At 35.4% G+C, this 17430-nt stretch overlaps 1 protein-coding gene across 21 annotated transcripts in view; it reads right to left on the bottom strand.

The window, feature by feature from the left end:
• The window catches only part of DMD (dystrophin), a 1110121-nt gene that overhangs the window by 160332 nt on the left and 932359 nt on the right, over positions 1–17430 (bottom strand). For all 21 annotated transcript variants that reach the window (XM_072349305.1, XM_072348356.1, XM_072348443.1 and 18 more), the window contains one exon: positions 16952–17220. In XM_072349305.1, coding sequence (XP_072205406.1) covers positions 16952–17220 — 269 coding nt within the window. The remainder of the gene's footprint in view (positions 1–16951; positions 17221–17430) is intronic.

The following is a 17430-nucleotide window of genomic DNA, read 5'->3' as shown; positions in this document are numbered from 1 at the left end:
CCCAGATTCCCTGGTCCGCAGGCCTATAGACCTGACTAGACACGCGCACTATTTAGAAACTTGTATCAAATTTGTTACTTTACATTCCTCATAGTAAAATTGTTTTAAGCAAGAAAATACTTCTAGTAGTTACAGTTATTTTATTCTTTAATTTCTTTAGTACTCTTGACCAGATAGGTATCTGGTTCTGGTGATGTGGCAATCTCAATCTCAACATTTGTTCTATGGATTCTTTTTTCCATGTCGCCTTCAAATTTTACTCTTTCTGATTTCTTTTAAGCTGGGTTCCTCATCTGTGCGCAGTTCCCATCCTGAAAACTGAACATCACTGTGGTAGATGGCTGACCGTTGTTGTTTTGCTTTGGTTTTATTCCTAAAGACATGCCGACTATTAGTTCATAATGATCCTTATTATAAAAGCAATTGGTATGCTATATTTGCTCCCAATTTGCTGCCACCTTGAGAAGTTACTCCACAAAGAAGCATTTGTTGATACCTAAAAGGGGAGCCTACAAAGCATGCCCTATCTTAGCATTTATTAGACTTTCTTTTCTTGCAATCTCTTACCAGTTATCTCAATATCTTCTAATACTTCATATTTTGTATTTGGGGATGGAATTTCAAATCCCAAATGATATTAGGTGAGTTGCTGACACAGTCAATTCACGTATGTGATTTGACTCGTAACTTACTTAAAAAGAGCATTAAGCTATCTCTGACAGATACATGCACCCTATCTTTGTAATCTGTAACTTGGATGTCTACTAATTATCTAATTATTTGTTTCCATCAGTTTTCTGATTGGTGTACATTATATTTCTGTTTCAAATAAAATCCTTTTACTCCCCCATCCTAGCTCTTTATCTCTGGTATTTTTAACCCCAGATGATTACAATGAGTGACATACTTTCCATGCTTATCCATCTCTTGAATCCTTTTACAGACATTTTTTGAAATTAAGTGCCAGCGGATTGGTTTCTTGCTTATTTTAGATTACGCAGACTAGCCCCTCTTCCTCTTTATTATTTGCAGGTAATTTTTGTGTGCACATTCCATTAAATTCCCTTACGCTGTGATTATCCTGTTAAAAAGGAGTATAAGTCATCACACAGCCTTCAACTCTTTCTAGAACAGCAACTCCATGTACAAAGATTTGGTGATTTGTTGAAACATAATTTTGTTTTATTTTAAATGTCCTTCTTCCCATACTTGCCATGACATACTGTTCTTTTGTGGGATTTTTCTTTGTTTGTTTTTCCATTCAACTTCCGTTTTAGTGGTCCCTAACACACAGAAAAGCACCGACTTCCTCTTTGGAAGGCTGCTGAATGTTCAGAAGGGAGATAAAGATAGAAAAGCCTACATCTTTACACTTAAAAACCACATCAACTGGAGACACCTTTTGTCAGGGCCATGTAAAATATATGCTTTTGTTTAGAATTCATAAATCAGTTCCTTGAAACTACAAAAAGAAATTCATGCATCGTTTGAGTACCAGAGTAAATATACAGTGAATGCACTCATTTCAATCACAATAGAGATATCATATTCTTTGCTAGAATCAAGGAGTTTCCATCACAAAATTCAGAACTGAAAATTCAGAAAGCAATATTGATTATACAGTGCATGTTTTCCATTTTTTAATCTCTTTCTCCCTCAGCCGCATGTGCAACAGCTGATAAGAAGCCAAACACAGAACTCACAAATCCAACCAAAATTAAATCAGGAGCCTGTAACATCTAAATTCCTCTATGCCACTTGGAAAATACACCCTAAAGAGGAAGGATATTCCCAGAACAAGACCCATTCCTCATGCAAATGGAAAAAACTGAAGTAAAATATAAGCTGGACATTATTTATTATTTATTATTTATTTATTTATTTTTGCTTCATTAAAATTACGTTTTCTCTTACTGAACTGATTCCTACAGATCTCAACACCTATCATATAAGCCTGAATGTAGCCCAGAAAAGAAACCTCAGTACCTCCTTGCTCAACATTCACCGCATCTATAAAAGGAAAATAACAGCATATACATACTAAGTCATATTCGCATGTACATCTCTGTAGCACTGAGGCTGAATTTAGCTGCATTTGTTTAAAAAATTATACTCAGTAAACAGAGACCATCTAATAATTACTTACTTTCAATCATTACACAATCATTCAAGTGCACAGTTGAAACAAGTAATTGAGATTTTCAATTACGATTTTTAAATCCAGCTACTATTCTTACAGTCTCCTACTTATCTAAAATATTGATGCAATAAAATATAGCTTGGGAATAGGTTTTATCTATCTATCTGTCTATCTGTTACTTTTGCCTACTGCAGGGTCTTAAAAACACTTCAACTTACATTTACAAGTTTAGGAAAATCTCTGTGGGCCATGTACACAATTATGCAGGTTTGCTCTGAGCACAACATGGGAAATCAGAATCAGTCCCTAGGACAGTTCCTCCTAGAGACAGTACATGCAAGGCTTCAGAAGAGATTGTACACTTTCACTGAGTTTCTCAATGAGTTAACTCACACAGAAGTGTCTCATTAGCACTAATCTGTGCTAATCCTCAGTTTTCATAACAAGTGAAAAAGACAGAAAAAGTTATCTGGCAGTGTGCTGAACATATGAGATGGCTTAGGGGGAGAAGTTCTCAGGTGTCAAATCCACCTGTGGTGTATGGGGGTTTTATGTCAGCTGCAGCTAAATCAGAGCTGTATCCTCTTGCATAGGGAGGTGAGGTCCTCTTATACCTCACCCACAGCAGGTTCCAGCAATGATATTTTTCTCCTTTAGCTCCATTGTGGTTCAAGCACAGAAACATCCATGGACCAGTTTACATTTTCAGGCTTGTATTTAAAGCAGTTAAAGGTGAAACAAACTGTCACATTGTACCTGGGATACTTGAACAGTCTCTCTCTCTCTCTCTCTCTCTTTTTTTTTTTTTTTTTTTTTTTGTTTTGTTTTTGTTTTTTTGTTTTTTTTTTTTTTCTTAAATTAAAAATGAATCAGCTTCCTTTCTGATAGGTTTAGTATATACTGATTCAAATTTTAATGAAACCTGAGATTGTCAGCTGCTAGTCCAATTTGCTGCACTTAGCTTCCTTTTAAATTCACACTGTATTTTCATTTGATTCTAGCACTCCTGGGGATCCACACTGTTGAAACAAAATGGATTTTGGCTGATTTGATTTTCCATTCCATATATTGTTGTTATAAGTTGAGAAGTGACCAAGCAAAAATGCACCAGAGTAGAATATAAATCCTTTTCGGGGATAAAAGTAGATGAAATAAAACATATAAGGGGAGAAAGAAAATCAAATGCCCTTTAGTAGGAATATGTAAATTTCAATATAATAAATAAATAATGAACAAATATCATGTATTGATTTTCTAAATTTTTAAAAGGAAAAAGCCAGAGGACTTTCAGAATAACATCATGATCTCTTTACTGTGAGAGTGATCAAATGCTGGAAAAGCCTTCTTGGCAAAGTGGTTGGTGCTCCATGTTTGTCAGTGCTCGGGAAGCATCTGGTCAAAGCCCTCAATAGTATACTTGAACTTTAGGTTAGCTCTGAAATGGTCACACAGTTGGTCTCAGTGACCTTTCTCTACTGTAGGGAATCCACAATAGCAGGGGGTTGGACTTGATGATCACCAGAGGTCCCTCTCTACCCCTACCGTCCGATGATTCTGTGATCTTTGAAGGTCACTTCCAGCTGTGTTTTTTTAGCTAGTTTATTATATGATAAGTATGCCTAACTTAATAAAAAAGAAATATAGATGCATAGATCGATCATGAAACACGTACCACTTTGGTAAAATCAGGGATGTTACAAACTCTTGTCTTTTAATCAACAGCTGATACACAGTTTTGCAATCCCTGAATAGAGACAATCCATGCTTAGGCACTGTTATTTATTCTGAAACATTGTTTTCCACCATGGAGAGTGAAAAGTAAGTAAGTGAATTTAGCTAATAATTTGTGCTGTTAAAACTATAGCCATGACACAGCAAAGTGTCCGTTAACAGTTCTGCTTCATTTTTTCACATAATTGAAGCCAATCATGCTGTAACTCTGTGACCAAGAAGCCAGTATGGCAATCATGAGATGGAGTGCCTAGGAAATGTGAGAAGCCTGAAGCATTTCAAAGTGTAATCTGAAAGTCTAAGACACGCTACAAGGAGGATGCTGCAAACATGAAGGAATTTTTACAAAGGACTTTTTTCCTTCAGTATGATTGCATTCAGCATCATTAACACTAAAATCACTTGAGAAGCTGTACATGCTCAGGTCCTTGAGGTTCAGTCAAACACACTTTTAAACTATAAATAACACATTATTAGCCTTTACTAGTTTACTAGTAAACAATGTATGAGTATACTAAACATATGCAAACATAGCAGGTTGAATAACCCATGTTCATTACCTAAAGCTCTTTCAGGTAGCAGAGGCTCACAGGAATTCTCTTTGCCCTAACAAAACAACTACTGCAAAGTAAATCCCTATTGTGCTGTAAGGCAGCATGCTATTTTAAAGGTAAACATAGTATTTAAGAGACAGAAAAAAAAAAAAAAAAAAAAAAAAAAAAAAAAAAAAAAAGAAAGAAAGCAGCTTATAACAGGTTACAACAGCTGTATCATGATTTTACAAACCACCTCCAGCTTCTAGACATCAGTATGCTGTACTGTAAAGCTCAGGAAGAAAAATATGGATTTTTGGCATGGCCATACGGCAGCCAGCTTAGACACTACTAAGATACAGACTGTATTCTGACACACAACTAACATTAAAACAATTCACATCAGAAGCTTCAATGCCTCTTCCCCTCTTCTCTAATAAAAAGCATATACAGCACAAAGTGTTTCACACAGCTTACTGCCAAAAGGTATTATTAAAAGTCCATCCAAAACTTTAACCTCTACAATAGTGCAGATCAGCCTGAATGAAGTGCTTTGGTGGAAGCTATATTTCCCACTTCTTGAATTAATGTTATAACTTGGTGAAACTCCAAGTCAAAATGTTGAAGTGGAAATTCCTGGAATTCTTTATTCTAATGAGAACATCCTCAATAATGCCACAGAAGAGAATTCTAAAGCTAGATTTTAGTAGACTTGTAAGCTAGAACAATTCACTTTTTAGGCTAATGTAGAAAGAAAGAATGCTTAAATAAAATTCTAAGAAACATAAAAAAAAAAAAAAGAAAAAGAAAAGAAAAAAGAAAAGAAAAAGAAAAGAAAGGAAAGGAAAAGAAAAGAAAAGAAAAGAAAAGAAAAGAAAAGAAAAGAAAAGAAAAGAAAAGGAAAGAAAAGAAGTCCAGGAGTTTAAAACAGCAGCTTCCTGGACATTCTGGCAAAAACCCTTTTGAATGGGAGGCTGCATTGCCACATCTCCAGGGAGAAGAGGCTGTGGCTCCAGCTGAAGCTGATGAAAATTGTCATTCTTAATCCTCCAGACAATTTAACTGTACTAAAATAAAACAATTTGCAGGTAAAAGCCTAAGAGAATAAAAATAATTTGAGCTGCAGTGCTGTCTGGACAAATTAGTTTCACTGATTCAATTGCCATATTTGTAAATTGGGGATAATACTACTTCTATTACAGTCCTAGAAAGAAGCTAAGAAGATTAACTCACACTACCTGGAACATGAGAAGCACTGTAGGAGCACTAAGTAGCAATTATCAGGACTTATTATGGGTTAACCTTGGATGAAAAAAAGAAAATAAAATTCTATTAGGCTTTAAATACATAAACATTAAAATGAGAAAATTATAGTGGTGCATGTCACTGATAAACATTCCAGGCTATCTAACATTCATTGTATTCTCTACTTCAAGCAGTGCCTAAATCACTACTGTGTACTAGTGTATGAGCTTGATAAATTGATTTTATTCTGCTCATTGATTTACCAATATCATAGTAAAATTATCATTACAGAATCTGTACACAGGTAATGTACACATTACAGAATCTGTACACCTTAGTACATCCATATCGTGCTCAATTGTGATGGGAATAGGATAACTAATGCTTTCAAGCAAAGATTTCATTAAAAACAATGCAGGCAGACCTCTTCACGGAAAAATAAATAAATAAATAAATAAATCCTCCTCACAGAAAGCAGACAGCACTAAAATGTACTTCTAGCATCCCTTAAACCTGTTCTCTCCTCATGTCTCTCACAGAACTTGCCTCTGGTTATATACATTCTGGTATGTTCTTTTCTCTACTTGGAAATGTGTCCATAGCAGATGAAATGTGGTTGATTAGTAGGACACAGGAGTTCTGTTACACTTGCTGCTTTGGAAATACCTTTCCTCCCTTTACCCACTCACTTCCCTGAGCCACACTGAATTAGGAAAGCCTAAATAAAATGGTCCTTCAGTAGAAAGAAAATAATGCTACTGATATTGTAACTCTTTTCCCCCTATTTTGGTCAGTATTTACATTTCCAAGATTTCAGAAAAATAAAATAAAATAAAATAAAATAAAATAAAATCATAGAATCATAGAATCATAGAATTACTCAGGTTGGAAAAGACCTTGAAGATCATCAAGTCCAACCGCAGCCTAACCAGTAGCCTATCTCTTAAAAAACAACCACAAAACAATACCACAACAACAAACCTCTGCTAAATCATATCCCTGAGTACCACATCCAAGCGGCTCTTAAACACATCCAGGGATGGCGATTCAACCACCTCCTTGGGGAGCCCATTCCAGTACCTAACCACCCTTTCTGTAAAGAAGTTCTTTCTAATATCCAACCTAAACTTGCCCTGGCGCAACTTGAGGCCATTTCCCCTCGTCCTGTCACAAGTCAGTAGTGAGAATAGACCTGCCCCACTCTCACTGTAAGAACCTTTCAGGTACTGGAAGACAGCAATAAGGTCTCCCCTCAGCCTCCTCTTCCTCAGACTAAACAGCCCCAGCTTCCTTAGTCTCTCTTCATAGGGCTGATTCTCCAAGCCCTTAACAAGCCTCGTTGCCCTTCTCTGGACCTGCTCCAGTACCTCCATGTCCTTCTTGTGCTGAGGTGCCCAAAACTGGACACAGTACTCGAGGTGAGGCCTCACCAATGCTGAGTACAGGGGCAGGATGACTTCCTTAGTCCTGCTCACCACACCATTCCTGATACAAGCCAGGATGCCATTGGCCTTCTTGGCCACCTGGGCACACTGCTGGCTCATATTCAGCCGACTGTCCATCAGCACACCAAGGTCCCTTTCCGTCTGGGAGCTTTCCAGCCACACCTCCCCAAGCCTGTAGGATTGCCTGGGGTTGTTATGACCAAAATGCAGGACCCGACACTTGGCCCTGTTGAAACTCATTCCATTAACCTTGGCCCATCGATCAAGTCTAAAATAAAATAAAATAAAATAAACACAAAGGAAGAAAGTCTTTGGAACAGAATCACAGAGCATATCCAATTTAATGTCAAGTCCAGAAATGTTAATACTCAATTATCAGATCAGTGTCTATATGTGCCATGTTTATATGGCAAATGAGATAAAATAAAATGCTCTGATAAACAAGAGAGGCTCTGCGTATGGTATCTGTGCCACTTTGGGTTTGGAACGTCAGTGCTTAATTCTACTTCTAAAAGATCAAGTCCTATTCTTATTCTGATAAACTGATAAAGAGCAATCTCGAAAAATGTTCTGGTCTGACCTTGATTTCAAACTTCAGAGGCACAAAAAGTCAGACAAGTCTTTATACATGTATTAGTCACTTCTCTCAGCAGGCTATCAGGAATCAAGATCAGAGATTACCAATACTTAAAAAGTCAAATTCTGCCTGCAGATGTACACATTGAGCTCCCAGTGAAATCAGTTGGATGAGTTCATGCGAGGCAAAATTTGAGTCTAAATGAAAACTGTTGCTCTAATAATAGCATGTTCTACCAAAGTAGGCTGCAGGTAGAAAAGATTTCCTTTTTTACTGGTGGCCTTTTTGCTTCTTTAAAGCTCAGGATCTTTCCTACAGTTAATTTGAAGGAAAGAAGTTTACATTATTTAGCCCCAGGACCCTAAGAGAAGATAGCCAGTTGGACCTATTAACAACTGCATTGATTGATTCGCTTATGAACATTAATTTTGGGGTTTATATTTTATCCAAAATACTATTTCTTTTGGTCTCATAACACTTCTTTTTTACAAAAGAAATTTACTATTTTCCATACAAAAATCTACATTTTAAGATACTTATTATAAGCTAATGCAAGAAAAGATAATTAAAAAAATAAGACACTTTTCGTTAGAGTACAAAACATGGAAATATCAGTAAGAATGAAGTTAAGTACGCAATAAATTAGGCAAGGTAAGTTCAGTGATAATCTGTATTTAGAGAACTTTGGAAGATAGTTTTCAGCTGTTGCATACACATGCCATTATATAGATACACAGACATACTCACAAACACCAGTACAGATGCATCTGACAAAGATGCAAGTAAAATCTATGTGAATGCTAAACAGACTCAAATTATGTAAAGGTCTCTGCACTGTAGGGAATATAACAGCTCCCCTTTTATCAACCAACAGATATGAGCATTTCTCACAAACGCTCACAAAATGATGATGCAAAAATACGATAAAAAAGGATATGAAATGCTTCATTTGAAATGCATCATGCCATTGTCTTTAAGCTTCTTTGTGAATCTGCTTCTTTTCATTTTCCTTTCAGCTGAACATCAGTCTCTTATCTTTCACAATTACCAGCAGACTTGATTTCAAAGAGTCTTTCCTGAATAGTTTTTGTTTTCAACTCTAGCTAGACTGCATAAGATGCAAATGTACGTATGTGGAGAGTGAAACTGCTCAAGTGAAATCTGCTGCAGCTGGAGGCCAGGCACTGGTTCAGCTCCTAAAACACTCCCTCAGTTCCAAGGCACTGTGGTATACACTTGTCATTCTCAAAAAATTTAATTGAAGAACACTTATTTTTTGTTTCTATATAGCAAAGAAACAACAATGTTTTTGGATCTTTAATGGTGCTACTGTTTCCTGGTATGTATAGTCAAGGACAGTCTTAATTTTATAAGACTACTCTAAGATTTCAATTCTCTGCCAACTCATCATATTCTTGCTTATCTAACATAAGGAAAAAAAAAAAAAGAAAAGAAAAGAAACCATATTGAGATATTGCTCATTAAAATAGGTAGAGTAGTATGGTAAAAGTTATATAACTTAGTTTCCATAAAACATTTGTTCAGTATAATTTAAGTAGTAGCAACTAAGTCAGAAAGGGATAGTTTTTTATTGCAAAAGGAGTCTGCAGAAGAAAGGATGGTTTGCTTTACACATTTAAAATGAAATTATTTATTAATTATAATAATAATATTATTTATTGCCATAGCAAACTCTCAAATCTTTTGTGACTGAATTCAAAGCAACAAAATAAGACAGACATTTATATTAAACTTGAACCAGTTACAAAAACATGACTTTTATATATTAAATAACCACTTGTGATTACATTTCTTTTCACATGAGAAAATAAATTCACAAGCTGTTAAAATGAGTCTAAAAGACTACAGAACACAGCTGATTAACTTCCACCACCTACAAACTGAGAACTATAGCAGAACTAACATAAACTGGTACAAATACCTGATGAAGCACTCCTCAGCTTTTAACACAATTTCAAATTTGAAACGAATCTTAGGAAACTAAATTTGCCTCCGATAGTGTCGACCAAACAAACCTAATATATTCTCTGTTGTGTATAACTGCTTTAAAAGGATAAAACTTCATACCAGGCTGTAGAGCCAATTAGGTGATGTGTTTTACAACATCCTGAAAGATCATTCTATTAAAATAAATAAATAAATAAATAAATAGAAAATACCAAGTTCATCATAGCAAACTCAGTAAATTTTAAAATGCATAAAAATATTCCCTACTAAAAATATCTGTAGAATATCAAAGCTTTCTAATGAATTTAACTCTGATATAAATGAGTTTTAAGTTTATTTTTAAATAATTTACTATATTCTGATATATACTACTGATGGTCTATTTTATATTAGCCTTAAAACTTTTTTTTTTTTTTTTTTTTTAAATATATTTTGTAAGGTTTATTTTCGTTTACTTTACAGTTAAAACTACAAAGCATTATAAAATGCCATACAATCTCTCCTTCTTTCACAGGAACTTACTTAGAAAAATCTCTAATCTACAAATATTTTACATTAACAAAATTTTTTTGTAGAGAGGATCACTACTGTCCCATCCAGGGACAGTTTTTGGGAGTTATGGAATGCTGCAAAAGAATTAGGAAATGGCTATTTTGTATGAACTGTATCTTAAAATTCACAGAATCCAGCACAAAACTTATTAAGACACTTAATAAAGCAAGTAGGACAATGTAATTCCAATTGATTGTAGACTTTCGTGTCAGGCAGCTGGAGTTCAAATTAAACTGAAAAAGGTATATGCATTTCAAAGTAGTCTGAGGAGACATCAGAAATAATCACTTTGTGATTCTATCACATAATGAAAACTTGAGTGGCATCTCTAACAGTTATTACTTCAGTTGTAGCCTGAAGGAAACCTTAACACTTTCATCTACATGGCAGGCACCCTATTTTCCTATTTAGCTGTCAGCCAAAGGATGCTGTCATCTTCTAGATGGACAAACAAATCAATAATACCAAACCTCAGTCCATACCCTTATACTCTGTGTAGAAGATATTCTGTTATTTTTGTATTTTTAAGAATAATAGGGAATCCATCCATAGTGAGGAGTAATACTTGAATAATGTTAAAGTACATTCTAGCCTGTGAATATTGAAATTGTGGAAATAGTTTTTAAGGGCTTACTTAAAATCTTCTATTATGCTGTTGCAACAGCAACAACAGTGGTGCACATTAGACAAACAAAAAAAGAAATGTAGGAAGCTGGTGATTTTACATCTTGGTGATGTAAAAGAATTGTGTGTTGTCATGTGGAACAAAAGTGAGTTTGTGCAAAATACCAGGCAAGTTAAAAGGAAAAAAAAAAAAAAAAAAAAAAAAAAAAGGTAGAATGTTGCATCTAGCATTAAAAATCTAGCATTAAAATAAGGAACAACAAATATCTTAAAATGTGCAGTATGTATAATAACATAATTTTACTTATTTATCTCAGCATAAAATTAACAAGAACATTGGCATCCCTTTACAATCTGACCGAAATTTAATGGATCTAGGGCTGCTATCAATATCTAGCATAACTCCACTTTCTCAAAATACTTTTTTTCAGCAAAGCAATACAAGATGATTTATTTTTTCTTCTTAATAAAGAACTGCCTATGATCATTCAAGGTCCATTAGTTCAGGTTGCTGCTTCAGTATGAGAGTGCTTATAAGAAAATGGTGTTTTAACCTTGCAAAATCTATTTCTTTTCTTTCTGTGGCCACACATGAGCACAACTTAAATCCAGCTAATTATTTTGGGGGTTATTTTACTTTTGATCTCATTTAGAGAAAAGATGCGTAAGGACAGGAGGACTGTGTACATGTAGAAAGTCATTTTGGAGTAGATGATGAGCAGATCAATGCAGACTCTGTTCAGTTGGGGAAGACTATGTTCACTGGGGGAAGACCTGCTAGAGAGGAGCTCTGCTGAGAGGGACCTGGGAGTCCTGGTGGATGACAGGTTGTCCGTGAGCTAGCAGTGTGCCCTTGTAGCCAAAAAGGCCAATGGCATACTGGGGTGCATTAAAAAGAGCGTAGCCAGCAGGTCAAGGGAGGTGATCCTCCCCCTCTACTCTGCCCTGGTGAGGCCTCATCTGGAATACTGTGTCCAGTTCTGGGCTCCCCAGTACAAAAAAGACAGGGATCTCTTGGAAAGAGTCCAGCAGAGGGCCACAAAGATGGTGAAGGGCCTGGAGCATCTCCCCTCTGACGAGAGACTTAGGGAGCTGGGTCTGTTTAGCCTTGAGAAAAGAAGGCTGAGAGGGGACTTGATCCAGGTTTATAAATACCTGAGGTGTGGGGGCCATAGTGGCGAGGCTGGTCTCTTTTCAGTAGCGTGTGGGGACAGGACATGGTGAAATGTGACATGGGTTGCAAGAAAAAATAATTAAAAAGAACACTTAAAAACTCTATGGATACACTTATGTTAAATATATAACAATTCATAATGTATATGCAAAGTTCCCAGTTGTGCTCTGGTTTCTACTGTTATCAATCATCATACTGAATCATGGCATCCTCTTCATCTGACAATAAAGGAGAACAAATCAGTCTTTAGTAGAATGGAGTTACTGAAAATAGGGCTATGCAATTCAGCTCTTAATTGGAGGGCATTCCTGTCGAACCACATTTGTGCCTGGAACAAGAGGAGCTAAATTTTGCTTACATCCGAGTGGTTGAAAGAAATTCTGAGTCCAAAGGCTCTGCTGTTCACTTATTACGTACGACAGGAAACTGACCTGGATACGTTTCATGCTGTCAGTGATGCAGCAGATATCACTAAGACATGAGAAAGCTCTTTGCATTGTGCTCTCAAGCATGATAGAGGAGCTGAACTACCTTTATCAAGAGACAAACTGCACCACTAAAATTATATTGATTTCTTAGTCACAAAATTCTGGGCACAGCATCCCAAAACGGTAGCTTTGAGTTTTCAGACAGTTTTTTCAGAGCCTGAAAGTACCAAAATCCAAAATGTCATCAGGGTTCCCTTAAAAATCAACTGCATCCACTGCTGCTGGTATTTCACATCAGCTGGCTATAGACAAGAAGTTAGTGAGAAGGTATCAGTATGGCAGGTAATTACTGCTGCACACTAATAAGGCATAGCCATTATCAAGCCTTTGTTAGTTACCAGAGGAAAGGAGTATCTTTTGTGGAAAGAGGAAAAGTGGCTCTGCTGCCAGTTCATGGGAAGGATACTGAATGGATGAGACAGGTATAATTGTATGTATCAAAACTTGGAAAAGCTTAATATAAAAACTGTGCCATGGTCTGATGTGACACTAAGTGTTCCAGGCGTGCATCAGAGAATGAGCTATTTATTGTGAGAAGAAAGCACATGTTGAATCTGTTGCAGAAATAAGTAAAATCCAAATACAGCATGAGCTACAATCAAAGAGATCAGCAAATGGATATTAGGGGACAATTAATGGATTAATTTGGGCTTGAGCTGAATTTGAGATGTCCAAATGACAAACTGAATTAGTGGACAGAAAGGCATGCTTGGAAGAGAGAGAGAAAGAATGTGTGTTATTAAGAAAGTTGCTTTTCAGTCCACAGATCATCCATTTGTGAGAAGAAAAAAGGGAGAGAAGCAGGAGCTGTGAATGTTGATTATCCATGGTCTGTAGCCTAAGTTGCATTATTTTGTGGGAGTATCAAACTATTGATCTCTTGTCCTCAGAACTAAATCCAAATACCAGTTGTTACATTAATACAGACCCAGGATATAACGGCAGTAAAGCTGATCAAGGACTAGTTATTCTGTGTGAGTTCGACACCACACCATGACCTTAATAGCTCCAGCAACTAAGACTAAAGAGAACAGTGATAAATGGCACTAGGGAAACTTATTCCTTAGGAAGCTATTTGTCAGCTTAGGTTTAAGAAGGCTTCTGTAATTTCCATCATGAGAATGATTTGCAAGAAATGCAATCACAATAGCCTATGTTGCCAATATTAAGAAGATTTGCTCGGAAGATACTTGGGGTGTTTAGGTGTATAGAAGGTAATAGGTACTTAAAACTCACACTGTAATATCATCAGTCATCGTCTTTAAAAAAAATCCCACATCATAAAACAAACAAACAAACAGAAAAGATGAGAGATGTCATATATATCAGTTTGATAATGTAAATGACTGGTAATATCATTTACAATGAGAAATCTTTATTGTTTAAAAATAGCTTTAACCATATAAACCCTGTTTTCTACAGCAAACCTAGCTTTTTAAGCCAAACTTTTGCAAAGCAAAAGTATTTAACAATTAAGAAAATCAATTAGTAAGAAGAAAGCAAGTATGAAGATGAAAATGGTAGTAATCAGGTGTGTGTTAATCTAGCTTCCCATGTGCAGGCCGAATAGGAGATATCAAAGGCAAATAAAATCTCTTGCAGATTTGAGGCAGGTTTCTCAGTGATCCTCAATGATCCTCACAAATAATAAAGCACCTTTTAGAACTGTACATTAGAAATTATACAATAGTTATTAACTTATTTTCCGTTCTTAAACATGTATGCTTCTTTGGGAGACTACCGGAGTTTCGGAGCCGAGGACTGGGTATGCAGTCAGGAAAAGCAAGCGAAGATAGAATCAACTCAGTACTGTGTTGTTGGGAGATTACTTTCCTCTCCTTCCACTTGTCCCTCTACCAGAAATCTCTCATGTTCCTTCAGTCCTCACTGAATGACCTCTAATTTAGACTAGGAGCTCATTTATGTAGTACAGACAAAGCAGATGCTGCTGCTCATCTGACTATTGCATCAACTCACTTCTAGAGACTGTTTTCATGATTATTTCCATATTAGCTTCTCTAATCTTACTAATACCTTCAAGCATCAGGCTAACAGTTCTTTCAGTAATCTGATTTTCCTCTCAAAACAAAAATTCTCCTTGCAAATAACTATGAATGTAATTCTGTTATTGACATTTTGACTTTTTGCGTAGTTATTAAAGAGAATGCAAATATCCACTACATTTTGTAGAAAGGTACTGAGATAGTTGTAATGGTTGTATCTAAACTTATCAAGATAGAGGGAATGCACTGTCTAATGTGTTCAATATAAGAACAGTCTGAAATTGGTGCAAAAATACAGAAAAAATGACATTTCTTGTTGTGGCTACTGTCACAGGTAATATATGCTCTTTAATTAAATCCTCTCTTGCAGGTTTTGAAAAAAATAAAACCACGAATTAAGGCTATAGCTGTAAGTATATTTAAATACTTGTACACCTTATGTAGTTGTACTAGGAGTGTGAAGAATCAAGATGAAAGTTTCTATTGCCTTGTTAGTTTTCATGTAGCAAATACAATTAGAAAATTTTAAATAATTTAAATACTCTGTTTTGGAGTTGCATTATTTATCACTGCTGATTTATGACATTTCAAAAACAGATTTCACTCTAAGAAAATAAATATGAACAATTAATGTACATAAGTATGAACAACTGAGGCAAAACATACATTTGTTAATTTAAAAGGATAGTTTATAAATGGCAGGTGTGACTTTAGCTTTCTTGACAGTTATTACTATCACAAACATGCATATGCTGCAAATTGAGTATATGCATCTATCTTCAGTATCTGTGTTGGAATTACATTTCATTATATATTCAAGACATCTCTTATGGGAACAATAACTATAGTAGTCACAGAGTTAATATCATTCAACTTTTGCCCTACTATGTTCCTACATTACCTTAGCAGTGCTAATTACTATCATTTAGAAGCTGTTGAAAGTGCAGTATCACTTGAGTATTGTCATATATGATATGAAAAGTAATAGATTGTAAGGATATGAATATCATGCTTTTTCATTTAGTGTTTGTCTGACATTTTTATGGATTTATGATAGCCCACATTAAATATATATATATATATTAAGTAAATATAGTACAAGTGAGATGAAATCAGGGTGTAGGTGGTAGCATCTGATTTTAAATTGTAAAGCAGAATTTTTTGTTTCTCTCTGGCCCTAATATTAACACTTCAGGGCAAACAATGAAGTATCCACTGAGAGACAGTACCTCAGGATTTTAGTAAGTTTTAGGAGTCCTATGTTATGATGGCTGTTATTGAAATTCTATTCTGTTCTCCAGGACTGAACTGTAGTAGGATTAGTAGGATTCCACACGGTAATCACAAAGTTGAAGCTTTATGGTCACAGCTTTAGAATTAAGTAACTTGCTTCATTTTCTAAAGGAATAAAAAAATAATCTATGGGTATAATAGATGGCACATTCTGAGAATTTATAAATGGATCTCTTCTGTTCATTTATGAGTTTAAATGAAGAAAAACAAATTATTCAGCCAACTGTCCATCAGCTGCTGTGCACTTCTTTGTCTTGCACAGTATTTATACAGGATACTTGTTAAACCTTCTATATGATTAAAACTTAAGGATAATTTTAATTTTTTACTTTTTGAAAGCTACATTTGATTTTAAAAGGCATATTTTTTTCATGCCATTAGTCATTCTATTTCTTCTTTCTTAGATCCTAATGTTCTAGGAGAGAAAATAACAGTCAGCTCAGGTCTCTTTCAAAATGACGAATGATTCCCATTTCTGAGACTGGAACAGAGGCACTTTGTTCTTAGCAAAATGGTAACCACCTCTGTTGTGCTCCAGATGAAGGAATTCGGTAGTATTTATAAAGCCTGGCCATGTCAGCCATGAAGAAAAAGGACAAATCCTTATGAGTTTTTCAATAAGCTGTGATTTTATGAATCAAACTTTAAAAGCTGGTAAGCACTGTTATTGAAAATAACCTTTTTTTTCCCAGATATTCCTTTTGTTTTAAAACTATCTTAAGTGCAGAGTCTACTTATCAAATAATACAGATGGCAAATGCCACCATCATGACAAAAAAACAACTTTAAATTATTTCATCTCTATAAGAACAGCTACAATTATGCTCTCATCATGCTTACAAAACAACAGTGAACAATAGAATTAGTTTTGTTTACCTTCATCGTATGTTCTCCTATCTACTGTATTTTGTTGTTTTTAATGCTAAATCTGCATTTCCTGAATTAAGAATTAAATGTGCTGAGGATATTTGCACATTCCTGCAGAGCACATTTACAGACATTAGCAATATGTGTTCTCAGTGTTGATTCTACTCTGTTGTAATTGTAGAAATAATAATAATAATAAAAATAAGTAAATCACCATGATACAAATAAATTGATTTATCCTATTACAAGTTAATTCCTTGTGATCTAGCCAATCGTTTAATATTCAAAAATACTGATTTAACAACAGATACCTTGACTTTTTCTAAGTGGTCCTGCAGAGAGTCAATCAGCAGATCCCCCACTGGCTGCCAGGATCCCTTGAACGCTTCAGCCTGGCGCAGTTTCAGGTCCAGTTCATCCATTGCCTCCTGAAGGCCCTGCAGTCTTTCAACTGCATCATCTATCTTCTTTTGCCAATCAGCAGAACGTAGATTTAGCTTATCCCACTCCGTTCTAACATCATCTGATTGCCTTCGGAGGACTTTAGTGACATTCTGGGCCCTCTCCTCAGGTGACAGCTCTAAATAAAAAAACAGGTGACAGCTCTAAATAGAAAAAGTTGAGAAACTTTTAGGAGATAGCCTGTCTTAAAAAAAAAAAAAAAAATAAATTTCCATCTGTGTAACTCTAAAAAGTTCAAATCTTGCTTATAAACTATTCACAACCAATGACAGATTAAATTTATTTTACATGTGTTTTTATTTGTAAATCTCTTAAATTCATTTTTTCC

The sequence above is a fragment of the Excalfactoria chinensis genome, chromosome 1 (assembly GCF_039878825.1).
Source record: "Excalfactoria chinensis isolate bCotChi1 chromosome 1, bCotChi1.hap2, whole genome shotgun sequence".
NCBI classification, from domain to species: Eukaryota; Metazoa; Chordata; class Aves; order Galliformes; family Phasianidae; genus Excalfactoria; species Excalfactoria chinensis.
Note: the sequence above shows the minus strand (reverse complement) of the source record. Positions and strands in the feature narration are given on the sequence as shown.